The sequence below is a fragment of the Pezoporus flaviventris genome, unplaced genomic scaffold (genome assembly GCF_033815535.1).
Source record: "Pezoporus flaviventris isolate CSIRO_AGI_PZ_B2104156 unplaced genomic scaffold, CSIRO_AGI_Pfla_v1 ptg000007l, whole genome shotgun sequence".
Taxonomy (NCBI): domain Eukaryota; kingdom Metazoa; phylum Chordata; class Aves; order Psittaciformes; family Psittacidae; genus Pezoporus; species Pezoporus flaviventris.
The window spans coordinates 33,604,761-33,621,800 of NW_026892555.1; the positions used below are offsets into that span (position 1 = coordinate 33,604,761).

Below are 17,040 nucleotides of genomic sequence, written 5' to 3' on the forward strand. Positions count from 1 at the left end.
CTTTCCTGTGGAAGTGGGGAGGAAGGCATGTAACACTGACTTTTAATACATGTATTTATATGAAAAATTTCTGCTACTCTGTGGCTCCACAGTGGTGTGGCCAAAGAAAGGGGATATCATAAAGCAAGTACATTATGATACTGACTTTATATGCTCTTTTTTTCATGCTTATCTTACTAATTTTTGCATCTATGGTGTTGTATCTGCTATTTTATGGTTTTCAACCACTTTCAGAGCTCTCATGCTATTTTCTCAAATTTTAAGAGCAGTTTTTCACAAAAATTTGTAATACTTTTAATAGTGATGTTACTGATGTCTTGGTGGTTTTGTATGCTTTTACTGTAACATAGATAATTTAATGGAAAGCGTTAACATGAAAGTAGGTTCTTGTCACAAAAGTTATATGGCTATTTTTCCTTGATTAGGGCCATCTGAATTAGAGATGAATATAGGAGGACCTCAGTATAGCCAACAACAGGCACCTCCAAATCAGACTGCACCATGGCCAGACAGCATCTTGCCTATAGATCAGGCAACTTTTGGTAATCAGAACAGGTGAGTCTTAGTGTCACATCAAAACTTGGAAAGATTTCCCAGGCCTTTAATTTATACACCTCAGGGAAACAAAGGTCTACATACCATTTTAATGCCTGCAGTATTTTATGCTCAGAAAATGTATACATGTTCCAGTAATACTTATAAATGCTCTCTTTGCCATGTAATGTGATGGAAGAGTTGGAAGTTCTGTATCACACTGAAGTTTGGATATTTTTCAGTAGTAAATGGGGCGAGCATTGAAAAGAAAATTTAAAGGAAGCAGTTGGAAAAAAGTGAAGAAAGGTTAATCTTCTGACTAAATTTGCTTATTTTTCATTATGAAAGGATGTCCAAAACTACTATCAGTAAGTTTTTAATTTTCTCTGCTACTTTTCATGCTTTTCAAGATGTTTCCTGGTGCTAATTCTCCCCTAGTTATGGTGTCCATATGACAAAAGCACTTTTTTGCATAACTTAATCGTCCACTTAAAAAGTGATGCCATAAAATAAAATACAGGGCCACATTTGATCAGCAAATAATAGGCAGAGAATTCTTCCAAATGCATATCTCTGCATTTCTCACTTTGCATTTCTCAGTATTTCCTTGTAGCTGAAGTTGGTGAAAAGAATTCGCATTGTGTTGCATCTGAAATTAACCATATTTTGATCATTTTACACCCAGAGATGACAAATTGCTCAGTGCTGCCATTTCCAGTTTTAGTAATATCTGGGATTTGTATTTTTATAATCTGATTATCGGTATGAGTATTAAGTTTGATTAAATTGTGAGTAAAAATAATTCTTTTATAGAAATATTAAACATCATTGTGGTATATAAAAGAAATAGAGGAAAAAACAAAGTAATTGTCATTATGTAGCATACAGAAATTTGGCAAATGTTTTAAACTTTTTCTTATTACATGTACTCATGTCCATTTACGATTCAAGGGAGGTTTTTTGGCTAGCCTCATCAATAATTTTTCCAGATCATAGATCCGATCTTATAAGACATCTTTAAAGTTTGAAAACAATTTTATTCAAAGGATTTTTTTGTTGCTCTTCCCTTTTACTGATTTACTTTTCTATGATCCTGTGATTTACTGATTTATAAATCCATCTGTGAGATTTATAGAATCTGATAGATACATGAGATTGATGAATACTTTGTGACATTTTAAAGGTGCATCATATATATCCTTATTTTTATCTTTTACAGTCCAGGATGTAATTAAAAAGAATATGTTTTTGTTTTCTTCCCTGCCATCCTTTGCTTTTTTAAGTGTATAGCCTGACGATGCAGCTTTTTCCTTCTGCTTAGCTTTAGCATAGAGATTAGACTTCCATGGCAACCATATATCTCATTATGGAAACTAAATACACAAACATGTTTCTTTGTTTTTCCAAACAGACATGTAAAAAGGGTTCACATATAGTGCTGTTTCCTCCCTCCATGTATAACAGCTTTTGTTGTCTCTCAGTAATTATCTGGGATGAGATTCTTCCACGATATGCATATAGTAGCTGCTCTTGCTTGCAAAATGCTTTGCTCTTTATATTTTCTCTTGTAGTCTTGTGCATGAAGTAGGGCTTGTGTGAACTGCAACGCAAAAACATGAAATTTGACTGCAGATAAGGTGTTGTTTCAGATTTAGTTTGTTTTTTGGTAAGTTTGGTCCTTTAGGTTCGGGATAAACCTCTGTTCTGCCTTTGTAACTGAGAGTGTGCTTTGCATACAAATTCAGGGGTGAGGTAAGCAGGATTTATAGAGCCAGCACACTTTGCTTGACAGTATCCAAATTCTTGCTGACACCCTTCTGAGGCACATAACCAAGTGCATAAACTGGTACCCAAGTGTGCAGTTCCATAAGATGGGTTGAGCTGATGCAGTGTTTTGCTGCAAACAAAAAGGGGAATGTCCTTTTCTTCCTGCTCCCTCATGCTTCTGGCTAGCTCTTCCAGATGTTTGGTTTGTGCAAGCTGAATCCTTGGGACCTTTGTGTGATCTCTTTGCCCTGCTTAGTCTGATAGAAAACCGGTTAAGAAAAGCGTCAGAGGAAATAAATTCTTCTCCTTGTGATACTTAACCTAACATCTGAAATTTAAAGTTACAATTAGTTAAAAATTCTTTAATCTTCCATGTTCAGTGACTATATACTGACTTTGTTCCTCTGCTGACCCTGCAATATGAAAAAGCCACTTGAGTGTACCTTTGGTGTGCTTGTTTACTTGTTGGATACACCGTGCTTGTAGGGTCTTGACAGGCATTAACCATGGAATTTAGTTATTTCTTTGGGTAACATAACTTTCATCCAGAACAATTTGCTGAACAAAACTGGCAGAGATTAAAACAATTTCTGTCTCCACTTGTTAGTTCAGTTTGAATACTAATCCTCTGATACTATTTCATGGGTTTCAGCAGCTGTTTACCAATGCTGTGTTCATGTTTTCACAGGCAACCATTTGGCAGCTCACCAGATGATCTCTTGTGTAATCATCCTTCATCAGAGTCACCAAGTGATGAGGGTGCTCTCCTGGATCAGCTTTACATGGCATTAAGGAATTTTGATGGTTTAGAAGAAATCGACAGGGCTCTAGGAATACCAGAACTAGTCAGCCAGGTATATTGGACATTGCATTGCATGTGTTAGGTTGTTGTGTTTAAACAATATGTTGTCAAGGTGGAGGTAAAATGTGTGTTGAAGAAGGGGAATAAAAAACTTCTTGCAAGCTAGTATGGAGTTACATATTTTGGTGGGACTCTGTCTAATGGCTTAGTGTAACCTGAAAAGCTTCCTTCAGCTCCAGGTTTAGTCTTTCCCTTGCCACCGTCAGCTACCTTTCCTCCTGACTTGTGCTGAGCCACTAGGCTTCATGCGACAAACCTGACCAAAACCAAAAAACCTAACAGGTTTCTGCTTACGTGGTGGTCAGAGGAACAGCCGTGTGGGAGAAAGGCAAGACTGCAGTCAGCAACAAGGTATAGGAAAGGTGAAAAGCAAGGAATATGAAGACCTAGGAGCAGAGGCACAAGATCAAGACCTTTGTGCGATGGGGGCAACCAGCTTTTGGATGAGCACACCTGTAACATGTCATTTCACCCATAGTTTTTTCCCTTAGTTGATTAGTGTGTGTTAAGGGATGAATTCCACCTGAAGAAGCTTAAGCACTTAAAACTGAATTTCTTTTTAATAACAGACATGCTTCCTAAACTTCCTAGCATGAAATGATTCTGTTCTTTTTCATCCTTTCTTTTTTCTCCTCACAGCTATTTTTGTTGGCTTCCAGTCGGTTCTTGTCCATTTCAGTTTGCAATGGTACAAGAAAAATGTAGTAAAAAAGATTTTAGGGAAAAATCGGTTTTTGATGTTTCTGGCATCAAAATTTTGTTTCCAAAATCATCTGTACATGTCTCTATAATGATTTAATATTCTCAGAGCCTAGAATACCCATTTCATTTCCCAGCACTCATCAGCACCCTGAGTGTAACTTCTGAACTAGGTTTGCATTTTAGATATGAAATAGGACCAATGAAGTCCTACCTTGAACATGAGAGAGCTATCTCCAAGCCTATTTGGTACAACACAGAACTCAGTGAGGTGTTAAGAGGGAGATAAAATTCATTGGTGAAATTCAATTGCAGTGTGAAACTTTCATGCAATATTACATAGCTTTTGAAGCATTACCACCAAAAAGATACAAATACTGCTTTATTTCAAACTAAGAGGTAAATATATTTCTATTTAATTAGAATCTCAGTGGAAACAGTTGAAGAATTTTGCAAATAAGAGAACTGTCACATTTTAGAACATGTTTTTTAAAATAACCATAAAACATTTTGTAGGAGCTTACAGTCTTTCTTTCATAAGAGTGCTGAAATTTAGAGTAACTTGATTTCCAAGGTCAGCATGGAATAAGCTATAAAACTATTCTGGCTAGAACAAATATTAGGGGAGTATCTAGAATGGAGTTTAGAATTGTGTTAGCCTTTTTATGCTAATGGGTAATCAGTTTGTGCTAAGGTGCCCTGAAAGAATTAGGCATTCTGTTCACATTAGCTTCTGTAATAGTTTCAGGCATCTTTATTTGAAGCCATTATTTTGTTTAAAGATACTGATAAAAATTTACTTGTTCATTTGTAACGTCTTTGAATTTATCTCAGAATCAGTGACAAAATACGCTGCCATCATTTCATTTACAGATTTTGATATAGCATTTCTCATTTCAGGTTTTCATTTGTTAGCAGAATGATACAAAGGCTATGTTAAGAACATGACAAAGATTATAGGTCTTTGTTAAAAAAAAATAAAGGGAAAATAAAAGGAGAGAAGGAATTTGTCCCCATGAATATGTTTTGACACTCAAAAAATACAATGCTATTTATTTGTAAGTTTTATATTTAGGTAAAGATAATTTATGTAATTTTCTGCTTCAAAACATTCACATCCTAGAAGGCTGGTGTTGCAGGGTGGCTGTATTAGTCTCATAAAATCTTGTGAAAAGCCATATCCCACCAACTATTTCTGTTGTTCACGTATTTCTGCAGAGCCAAGCTGTTGACCCCGAGACCTTCTCCAGCCAAGAGTCGAGCATGCTGATGGAGCAGAAGGCTCCGGTGTTCTCCCAGCAGTACGCGGCGCAGGCGCAGATGGCGCAGGGCAGCTATGTGCCCATGCAGGACCCGAGCTTCCATGCCATGGGGCAGCGCCCGGGGTATGCAGCCCTGCGCATGCAGCCCCGGCCTGGCCTGCGGCCCACCAGCATCGTGCAGAACCAGCCAAACCAGCTGCGGCTCCAGCTGCAGCACAGGCTCCAGGCGCAGCAGGTACGGCCTCTTCCATGCCTGGTTCCACACCAGCACAGATGCCTCTCCTGAGTGGCACTTACTGTCAGCTTGCCTACAGGTAGACAAGGTCTTAAGTGCATACCCTGTTTAGTTACAGCCTAATTCCACTTCTGAACACTAGCCATCATGTGTTTTGCTGAGGTGGTACCTTACCCATCCTCTTTTTTGATTTTTTTTGCATCTTTCTGTTATTTTTTCTATAATACTGTGCAAAAATATGCCCAGTAGTTAAGCCTAGTCGCACTAATTCTTTGAGCAAGGCTACAGTGATGCTTTTTTGTTATACAACTCTTTCTGTTGGTTATATCTTGGCTTTTCCAGCAATCTAAATGCTTTTATTGCTGCCCGTTACCTACATCCTTTCTTTTTCACTTGGCCTTGATCTACTTTTGAGGATCATTTTAAGTTGTTGTTTCTTGTTTCATTTTTATATAAATAGGTTTATAGTGCTGTAAATAAAATATCAGTGCTTTTCTAGTGGAGGAAGAAAGATCATTTCTACCTTCAGTCATCAGGATAGGGTCTAATTCAGAGTAAACCTCAACAGTCCAGTCCAAACTCAAAAGGAACAGGAACTGTAAAGGTAACATGTTTGGTAAACAGCTTAGTGCCCGTGTTGTTACTTGTATAGGGTGTTATCTCCTTAAGAAAGAGGATTCTATGAATAACAGTAGGACTTGAGTAGGAAAACTACACCCAGCTTAAATATGTAAAACTAAGTACTCAAACCAGCTGATGGGAAAGTAAATGCATATACCTCTGTATATAAAACTTCCCTTTTCTTGTTTTCCTTCTAAAAACTTTTGGGGTTTGGTGTTGGGTTGTTTTCTTCCTTTAGAATCGGCAGCCACTGATAAATCAGATCAGCAGTGTCTCCAATATGAATCTGTCTTTGAGACCTGGAGTGCCAACACAGGTAAAAGAAATAGCACTTACAAAAAAATATTTTGTTTTCTTCTTTCTCCCCCCCCCCGTTAAATACAGTAATAATGCTATGTACTAAATCCATGCCAACCAGTTCTAAAGCTTTAATACAAATAATGCAGTCTGTATGATAAGAAGTATTTTGCTCTTTTATTTCCAAGAATCTTTCCTATATTTACATGGGGTGGCTAGTTATTTACTAGAGATATAACTGCGTTTTTAACCAAACTTCTCATTTCCTAAAGATGTGGGTTTTTTAAGTGAGCTATTAAATTTGCAATTACAAATCACTGCAACATTAAACACTGTTATTTTTTCACTTCTTGACTCTTGCACTGTTGGAAGTCTTTCCCAGGAGAAGTATTAATAGGATTATTTTCTCCCACTCTATGTTATTGTTACTTGCATGGTGGGGGTAAAAAGAGCTGGAATCTTCCAGATTGCCGTAGTGGAGATGCCTCCACTGGTCAGCTGGCCTTAGGAGGGGTTATTGATAGGTGTTGGTGGTTCTCCCTCCAGGGCCCAATCAACGCGCAGATGCTGGCACAGAGGCAGCGGGAGATCCTGAGCCAGCACTTGCGGCAGCGGCAGATGCAGCAGCAGCAGGTGCAGCAGCAGCGGACGCTGATGATGCGAGGGCAGGGCTTGAGCATGACCCCCAGCATGGTGGCCGCCGGTGGCATACCAGCAACCATGAGCAATCCACGGATCCCGCAGGCAAACACACAGCAGTTTCCGTTTCCTCCAAACTACGGTACTGGTTCCACCCCCCAGGGGCATGTCAGCAGTCCTTGCTCCTCCATGTCCTACCCAGCGCTGGGTCCAAGCTACCCTCACACATCCTCTTGCCTGGTTCCCTGAGAATGATGGGAAACACGGAGGGTTGGACCCCTTGGACCACAGTATAGTGCCTTTCCACTTTTCCTAGCTCTAGTACCACATATTCTCCAAGCACCACTCTTTTTTGAGGGATAGCAGAAGTGTGATGTGTGTGTTTGTTTATTGTTATATGCAGATAAAAATGTGTATGCCCACATCAACACACATGTATGTGTTGGCTTGGGAGACTCTGAATTTAGACTAAATTAAACCACTTTATATGGTAAAAGTGCAAATGAAGATAAAGATACCAGTTGTTGTTGGCTGGAAGCATAAAGTGACCAGAAGCAAAGCTGTACCTAATCTTTTTAAATTTTATCATTTATTTTTATTATTAATTTTAATATTGCTTAAATATCAGATTCCTCCCCAAGAAATATAATTCTTCATGTGTACATTATAATGTAAAATTAACAACTATTGAATTTCAATATTAAAAATTCTATTTCGGATAAAGCATTTTTTTCCATGTCCCTATACCTGTGTGTAATACAGTAGTAAATACCATTTTGTTTGTGTGTTTTACAAAGCTGCACACCACTTTGTTCTGGGGATGCATGTGGCATTTACCTCCACACAGTTACTGTTATATAGCTTCTTTATTTATAAGTATTGTATGAGCTATATTACAGTTAAATAATGTTATATGCAGGTTCTGCTGTTATAGCAAATCATGTCCATCCAGTTCTGAATTTGCTATCTACTCTTACTGATCTTTTATCCTTTACACCAGTTTCTAAATCATAATAATGATTTCCCTCCATGTATTTGTAGTTACTTTATGAAAATGAATTATCATTTTATGATATAGACAGAGATACAGGGAAGTTAACTCACACAGACAGTGAACATAAGGATAGCCTTCATACCACCTGATTCTTACTCCAGCATTGAGTGACTTATTTCTCTTGAGTATGCTGTTTGTGATGAATTTAAAACAGACTAAACTAAAAAAAAAGTCGCCAGCGTTTTTCCTCTGGTCTGTAGAGGGGACAGACCACTTGTGTGATTGATTAGAGCACACAGGTAGCCAACATACTCATGCAAAATTATATTTTTAAGGTTATACGTACAGTATTAGTTGATTATGTCTTGCTTGTAATCTAGATGCCAGATTAAGACACAAGGTTATAGGTTCCAGATGACATAAGTAGAACTGTGTAAAGACATGTCTGGAGGTATGAGCTCTTGCTTCTTTTAACTTTGAACGTACAGTGGCTAAATTTTTCATTGAATTTTTTCAGGTATTAGTCAGCAGCCTGATCCAGGCTTCACAGGGGCCACCACTCCTCAGAGTCCATTGATGTCCCCAAGACTGGCTCATACTCAAAGCCCCATGATTCAGCAGTCTCAGGCTAATCCTGCCTATCAGTCCTCTACGGAGATGAACGGGTGGGCACAAGGGAATATGGGTGGAAACAGGTAAATCTAGTCCAAACCCTATGTTTTATGTAATTGTTTGCTTGGTTGGTTGGTTGGTTTTAACTGGCTATACTAAAAAAGATTTTTTTTCAATTTGGCTTGACGAATTGGTATAAATTCTGTCTTCATACAAGGCAAAGTGAGTGCATACCTAAAAGACCTGCATCCACACAATGCATCGCTTTGTCTGTGATAACTGGTAAAACACTGTGTCCTTGAGAAGCACCTCTGCTGCACAGTGAACTCCAGTCCCTAACATTTGTGTAGATGCAATTCTTCTGCAAATGACTTTCATGTTATGCTCCCACACTGCTTTCCACAAGGCTGGATCAGCTGAGCCAGAGCCTATACATTCCCTACTGCTCCAGAATTGGGGTGATTGGATTACCTCCCACTTTAAGTGCTGGAGTGCAACCAGGTTCAGTCCGTTAGTGCTTGCACATACTGGGGGGGGTCAGCATATAACTGTCATTCTCTGAGAGCATCATAGCATGCCTGATGCATGCAGTCACCTTTTCAGTTGAGGCCCATGCCCCAGTTGGTATAGCTCTAATAATCAGACTCTCCACATTAAATGGGTTGGATGTTGAACACTGTCAGTAGGCAGCAACAAGGTTCCAGATGGCAATGATCTGCGCTTTTCAGTGGAAGACAGGAGGAGCTATCAGGTTGGTGTACAGCCTCTATCACTTGACACTGAGGTGCACACAGTTGTCTCTAGCATAGTGCTTTTGTCATCCTGAAGTTCTCAGGCTGCTTTTACTATCCCAGCCCAGCAACAAATATTTTTCCTGCTGGTTGATAAAGATTTAATAAACCCAAAGTACCAGTGCTTCAGTGATGAGGCTGATCCAAATGAAGTTCCCCTTAAAGCAACTGATTTATCTCTTATCATCATCCTTGTCCATGCCTCTTCCTCATTGTCTTCCTGAAGCATCTGCAGGAGGCATAGCTCACACTGTCATGGCTTCTGCTGAAGTGGCAGCAGGGGTAGCTCGGTAAGACTAAAGGCTGGCTTGCTGATCTGCAGCTCTACTGCGGAGACATGTCAGATGCGTTTACACAAGCCACTGAGTATTCACAATGATCCGTAGTGTACTGTTTCAGCCATCCAGATAACAACTTAAAAATGGGGTTAGGTGGCCTGAAAAGACATGGAGTTGGAAGGAAGAGAATGGTGGGATTCTCCAAGTTTGGTCCTGTGCCCAGAATGTCACTGCACTCCACTAAGTCTCACAGTGCACAGCAATAACCTAATGGACTACCCAAGTGCAAGGCTGAGTGTTAACCCTGAAAGATTTCCTGAGCTGTGGAAGAAGTGCTTCACAGGGAAGTAGAAGTCAAACACTGATACAGAGGTGGTTACTGCATGCCATCTGACACACATCCCTTCCACAATATTGCAGTCTAATGCAGATCCTCTAAGCTGATAAATTGTCAGTAATAATTCCTTCACTGACTGTTGAATTATGCTCATAGAGAAGACTGATATATAAACAGTGAAGATTGTTTTAGGAAATGTAAAAATCTCTCATATGACTTCTGACCTAATGAGAAGGAATATACTATCCAGAAAGCACTTCACTTTGAATAAAACCTGGGATGAGTTCTTCCCCAGTTACTCCTCCTTAAGTTGTTCTGAAATGGCCTTAAAGTAACACAGAGGGTAATTATCTTAGACTTTACGTTGTTTCTTACAGTGTCACATTTTCAAAACCTGATGCTAAGATTTTGTAAATAGATTTCTGCACAATTGCATGTCTCTATTTGTGAGCCCACTTCCCATAATTGTATGTACAAATCTGATATTCGTATGTGCAAATACCTCCTTTGCAAAAAGACGGTTATTAGGCCAGGTCCAATTTCAGCTCAACAGTCCTGTGCTGTGCTGACACTGAGGGGAGAAAAAGGTGTTTCCTTTCTCTCCAAAAATTACTTTCCCAAATGTATTTAGAATACATACACAGCCCATTTAGACAGCTAATTGGCTGTTATTGCACATGCATAACAGATTTGTACTGTCATAGTTTCACACACAAAGGCATGCATTTTTGTGCACAGACATGGAACCTTAAATTTTGAAAATCTAGTAGATATTAATGTAGCCAAAGCCTAGTTTTTCCTTTGAAGTTGGAATAAATGACAGTATATATCAATTCTAGCTTAAGATATATTAAAAAGAAAATAGTTTCTTAGTGGCTTCAGCATTCTAAGTCTGACACACTGCTTTTTCCATTCCTTGCTGTAGCATGTTTTCACAACAGTCCCCACCACATTTTGGGCAGCAAGCAAGCACCAGCATGTACAACAATAACATGAACATCAGTGTATCCATGGCAACCAACACAAGTGGTATGAACAACATGAACCAGATGACAGGGCAGATCAGCATGACCTCAGCGACCTCTGTGCCTACATCAGGGTTGTCCTCCATGGGTCCTGAGCAGGTGAGAATTTAAGGATGTGAGATGACAGCCAGAGGATTTGCTTTGACTTCGACAGTTTTTCAGGTCTGCTGTGTTGGGCTGTAACTCCTGTAAGCCATTACATTTCTTATACTAGTTTTCTTGAGAAATGATGCTGATAAAAAGGCTTTGGTTTTAGCTCTGCACTCAGATAACCAACGTGACCAATGAGATAGAGAGCACTTTTACATCTAGATCTCCCGTTTTGACCTAGAACCACTGTAGATAGCACATGTAGTTGCTCCTGGACTTTCATGGAAAGTGTGTGCTGATCTAGCTCCTGTCCTCAGTAGGTAAGTTTCCGTAGCGCAGCTGTAGGTTACCAGTGGCCTTGCTAATATTCTCAGCAGTAGAGGCTAGGACTGAATGGCAGGCAGCTGTTTCCCAGAGGTAAGAGTGAATGATCCTTCCAGTGTGTGAAAGGTGCTTCTCTAGCCGCTGTGTGTGTAGTACCAGAAAATAGGCAGTCAACTTCAAGAACTGTCAGGCTGGCATGAGGACAAGATCCACGCTTTTTGTAATGTGGTGCATATAGAATAGTTTGTTGTATCAATAGGTAAGTAACCTGTTCTTTTCTGCTGAGAGGTTTACATACTCTGTTTTGTTTGAGATTGTTGCTTAGGGTATCAGAAATAAGGAAAATAGCATTTCCATTTGTTGACCTGCAATTAAACTCACACAGTGCATTAACGAGTGTATGACAAACAAGTCCTCTTAATTAACAGGTTCAGAACTGAATTCCCATTTGTTCAAAACACAGGCTTGAAATTATGGACTTTTCTTAGAAATGTTGGTAGGAAAGTATCTCTTGTGTCTTCAGGCAGCCTCTGCTGCTACAGTGGACAATACTGTAAACCTTTTTTCTGAGACCATAACATTCCAGCTTAAAGCTGATTATATTATTAGCTTATTAATGTGTGTCCTTTTTCTAGCCTAAATTAGATAATAGTATTTACTCTTCCAATATTGTCCTTTAGCTTAAATAGTTCTTTTCTCTTCTTGTATTTTAAAAAGAGCCATTCAATTAAAATGATTTTGTTGTGGTTTGAGATTGTTGGATTGTTTTGTTTTGGGTTTCTTGAAGTTTTTCTTGTAAGTTAAACAAGCCACAGTGTTTCAGTCTCTTCCTGTAGGCTTCAAATTCCCTTTTCTTTTCTGCACCTGTTGCAGTTTGAATCAGTATTTCCTAAGTGCAGAGCCATGTGCGTAACACTAGTTCTTCCCCAGTTCTCTTGGAATACTCCAGACAGATATAGCCCCAGATCACATTTGTCTTTTACAGCTGCCACATACTGGTGACCTGAAGTAATTTTGATACTCACAGATCTGTCACCTTCTCCAGTATTCCCAGTTGCTAAGCCCAATTGTAGCCAACTTTATTATTATTATTATTATTGTTCTCAAGTGCATGCTATTGCACACATTTAATGTAGTAAAACAGTAGTAAAACCAAAAAAGAAAAGAGTGGGGATTTGAAGGTAACAACCCAGTCTGACTTCTCAGCATGCCCATACATAGTTTTTCCCAGGAACCCAAATTGAGAAACATACAATGTAGGAAGAGATCTGGTTTTATTTCAAAGATGTCCATGCAGACTACTGTTTCCACTGGCACAGCTGTCGCACTGCTTTTCCTTCCTGTTATGTACAAGATCTTGTTTCAAGACAGCGTTTATCTAACTTCCAGTAAGTGAATAGTCTGAAGTTCTTCATCCAACTCAACATGTGTTTTTCAGGCTGTCCCTCCCTTTTGTAGATCTACTTCAAACTCCACTGTTGTAACCTCTTCTAGGAGTATGAACAGAATAACCAGAGACAGTGATTTAACTGTGAGTGCTGTGTACAGTCAAGTTCTGCTTGTAATTTCTGTTTCAATGTATGGGATGCCTTGGCTCTGTTGGTGACAAAGTTGTACTGGGGAGCACATACTGAAACCCTTATAATGATCCCTAAATCCTCAGCACATTCGACATAGATGAAACCTGCATTCTTTGTTCCCAAATGTATTGCCTTCCTTTTGTCTACATCAAATTGAATTTCTCTAGATTGAGTCTGTTTAACCAAAGCGCTCTGGCTCGTTCTGTATCAGTAACCTGTTCTCTTCCTGATTTACCACCACAGCACTGTGTCATCTGCAAACTCTGCAAGCAAATGTTTCATGCTCCATCTAGGTCAGAGGTGGCCAACTGACAGCTGAGGGGCCATTTCTGGGCCACAAGACAATACTTTTTAGTCCTTAGGAATGTCTGCTGTGCTGCTTTATATTCTGCTTTCTGAGAGGCCTCAGTAAAAAGAATGTATATTTAAATATTAAATTGATAATATTTTTCTGTTTTCAGGGCACAGTGGTTTACAATTTGGCACATTTATTTAGCAATTAACTTAGGCTGTGCCAAACTTTTTCTTGTAAGATGATTTTCAAAATGACTACATTTTCTGCTGACTGTTGCTATTTCACTCATTCTCTAGGTTTTTTTTACACTGTCACCTACACTTTTACTTACTTATTCAATGCCAGTTTTTGTTCCATAATACATAATTTTAACTTTAAATGCTCATCTCTTTCTGACCACAGTGAGTAACGGTAGTACACAAAAAATGTGTACTAGCTTTTGAAAACAATTTAACACTTCACATGTTATTGGGTGGTTTTGGAAGTCATATGTATTACCTGTTAGTAAAAAGCTATGCCTGGGTTTATTTACCTAGTAAGAAGTAGGTGTATTACTTTTAGTACCAAGCAGGTTGGTTTGGCTTTGTCTCCTGTCTCTTTGTGACACTATACTGCATCACACAGACATACCCAGAGTTCAGAAATACTAAGTTTGTTGTTTATCTGCTCATACTTGTGTATCTCCAACATACCTAGTTTACTACATAGGCTCCCAGCATCACCAAGTAAAAAAATTAAGATTATGCCCAAAATTTACTTGCTAATTATGATGCTAACAGAATCTTTTATGTGCTACGGGGATCAGACCTTGTCTCGTTATCATCTTCTTCCCTATAATGGTACAAAAGTTCTTCAAGCTGTTCTTACTAGTGTGTCTTGTAGGAAGCTGTTATCAGGAACCCTGTCAGGTCTGCAGGTCCCCTCTTTCCAAAACAGCTTCCCCAGGCATTGAGGAAGTTTAAACCCTCCTGGTGTTACACCGTTCACACAACTTATTGTTTCCTTATTCTCATTTTCTTGTTCGCACAAGGGACTGTTGCCATGTTTGTTCCTGTTGTTTATTTTGCATCACGGATCTGTGTTGTTGACTGAACTATCAGAGAAAAAGGTTGAAACCCATGCAAGAGGCTTTTCAGTATATGAAATAAACCCCTCTCTAGATGTCCACTCCAAGCAGATGTTTATTAATTTGCACAGAGTAGTATTTCCCAGGCATCTACAAAGAGTTAGTTTGAAACAGAATTTTGATTTTGTTCAGCATGGATGAGAGGAGCCCTGGAGTGGTAGCAAACTTTTCTTATTAGACACCTTGTATATACTTTTGCTTTGTTATCAGGAAAGTGTATTGATGTGTTAATCGCACAGGAATTGCAAAACTTCTACTGTCTTGTTTTAGTCAGATTTCATATCTGATAACGCCAGTTGATTTGTCTTCAGAAAACGATAAAACCCCTTCTGTTTCTTCTGTTTCTCTTTTTCCCTACTTTTCTAATTGCATTGTTATTGCAGTCAGCACAGTTAATGTGTGAATGTGGGGTGTTTTGTTTCAAGGAGTTCTGAGGTAAATGTAATAAAACAGTAAATTTTTTTCTTGATTTTTTTTTTTTTTGTATCTGATACCATGCCAGTCAGGATTATTGCATTGTTACTGGTAAAGGGATCCTGTGATAGGAACTTCACTGATGCCTTTGCTGCTTTTGTGGCATGCATCCTGGAACCATCTTCTTTACCCATACCTGTCCTAACTGCCACCATGCAAATCGTGCAGTCATCTTTTTGTTCCAAAACTGCTGATGACTTAGTATGCAGTCTTTTTATTTATGCTTTTTGTTTTTATCTTCCTTTGTCTACTGAGCAAATAGAAAAGGTATTTGTGCCTGTGCATTCTGATGAATGCTGAATAATAGCAGAAAACACTTTCCAGACATGGATTCTGTTGCTTAGTCAAATGCATGTAATAAAGCTGCAAAGCTGTCTGCTTGCTTGCTTTCTGAGCAAATTAGTGTGGTTCTCTTCCTTTCCGATTTGAATTTTCACATTTAGGTTTAAAAATCTGCCCATTTTTATTAAGAATCAGAAAGCATCACTCAGAGTCTTGCAGAATTTAATCAATTTTTTCAGAGTTGAAAGTTCCCGTGGCAAAAATATTTGAACTTTTGAACCTTTCCTGTTGAACTGCAGTCTTGTCTCTGGCGGTGTTTGAAACCAGCACTTTAGGTGGTTGCATGTGATTGCGTTTCGCTTTATGACATTTTGCAAAATCGGTGAATATCAACAGAAACAAGTCAGGAGGACCTGAAAGGAGAAGACTTTGGTGTGGTAAATTCAAGACTGTCTCCCCACCTTGTTGCAGCAGGTTGTTGTAGCTGAAGCAAGGTAGTGCAGTTGCAGAATCTCCTCTTATTTACAACATAAGTCTCATAAAGGGCAGGTGACACAGAAAACATCTTTCTTCTTCCAAATAAATCTGTAAGGGCAAATCTTTACTATTAGTATGCATGTAGTGTGAGGGAAGTAACAGAGAGAACTGAGTCAACAAAGACTCCCTAGGCAGAGGTTTCTTTCCCTGTAAAACTGCTAAGCAAAGCTGGATTTTCTAGTATTTCAGAACCTTGCTGAAGGGCTGCGTTTTGTATTTTGTACCAGTTCCTACATGGTGAGATTAATCCTTTGATTAAGAAAGCAATGCTGTAAATTTGGCAAATCACACTTTCCACATAACTAAGCATGACAGACCCTTTGGTTGTGCAGAAATACACAGCTTCAATACTTTCCTGTGGTTGCATTCAGAAAATTGTTGAGATCATACTTTAGGAAAGCATGCTGCTGCACGTTTTACCATTTAATGCTGTCTTTCTCCCATTGCTTACAAGCAGAAAAATAAGTGTCATTAAAACTAAGTCAATAGTTGGTGTATTTCAGCTTGCATGTTATCTCATCAGGGTTTGAAAAGATTGTGTCGTGGTTTGCAAGCAGAAAAGCTGCGTGTGTTGAGGTTAGGAAAGTAGTTACGTGTTTCTGCTTTCAGGACTTTTCACGGCAGACATGTCCTCTTCAGGTAATACTGACCTAATTTATGGAGCCTGCTTTGTAAAATATGCACAAGGGTCATAGTATCAGGAATGAAATCTTTGTTGTTGTCTGTGAAGCAGAATAATATGAGTCAAACACATGCTGCGTAAGAAGGGTACTCAGCTATACAGTCACTTCCCTGATTGAACATCATCTCAAAAGTAAATGCTGGTATATGCAAGTAGCAAAGTGGTTTGTAATGCTGCTTTTTCATTCCCAGCCCTCTTCCCGATGTACTTTTTAATTCATTCTCCTTTAATATCTTGTGACCAATAGGTTAATGATCCTGCTATGAGGGGAGGCAATCTTTTTCCAAACCAGCTGCCTGGAATGGATATGATAAAGCAAGACGGAGATGCAGCACGGGTAAGAAATTGCACACAGAGGCGTACAGAGGCAACAGAACAGTGAATACGCTGTGATCTAGAATGGATACAGTATCTTTTTACTTACAAAGTTACAAGTACCCAGGCTAATAGTAATTAAGTTTGTTGCTATGAATTTTCTTAATTCTGCCTTTGGTAACATCTGTATTAAGTTCCTTGTTTAAATCCCACTAGCACCGCTGAAGCGAATAATACAGAACACAGTACTGAATTAATAGTCACATTCAACAGACTTATGTATAGAACCATAGAATCAACGAGGCTGGAAAAGGCCTGTAAGCTCAGGCTTTTAGACAGCAGCTACCGGGAGGGGAGCGTGAGCGGCGCTGGCGAAGCGCCA

At 39.0% G+C, this 17,040-nt stretch overlaps 1 protein-coding gene across 10 annotated transcripts in view; it reads left to right on the plus strand.

Moving 5' to 3' along the window:
- The window catches only part of NCOA2 (nuclear receptor coactivator 2), a 193,816-nt gene that overhangs the window by 168,843 nt on the left and 7,933 nt on the right, over positions 1-17,040 (plus strand). For all 10 annotated transcript variants that reach the window (XM_061448305.1, XM_061448306.1, XM_061448304.1 and 7 more), the window contains 8 exons: positions 426-555; positions 2,990-3,155; positions 5,081-5,359; positions 6,219-6,296; positions 6,824-7,058; positions 8,428-8,605; positions 10,854-11,052; positions 16,591-16,680. In XM_061448305.1, coding sequence (XP_061304289.1) covers positions 426-555; positions 2,990-3,155; positions 5,081-5,359; positions 6,219-6,296; positions 6,824-7,058; positions 8,428-8,605; positions 10,854-11,052; positions 16,591-16,680 — 1,355 coding nt within the window. The remainder of the gene's footprint in view (positions 1-425; positions 556-2,989; positions 3,156-5,080; positions 5,360-6,218; positions 6,297-6,823; positions 7,059-8,427; positions 8,606-10,853; positions 11,053-16,590; positions 16,681-17,040) is intronic.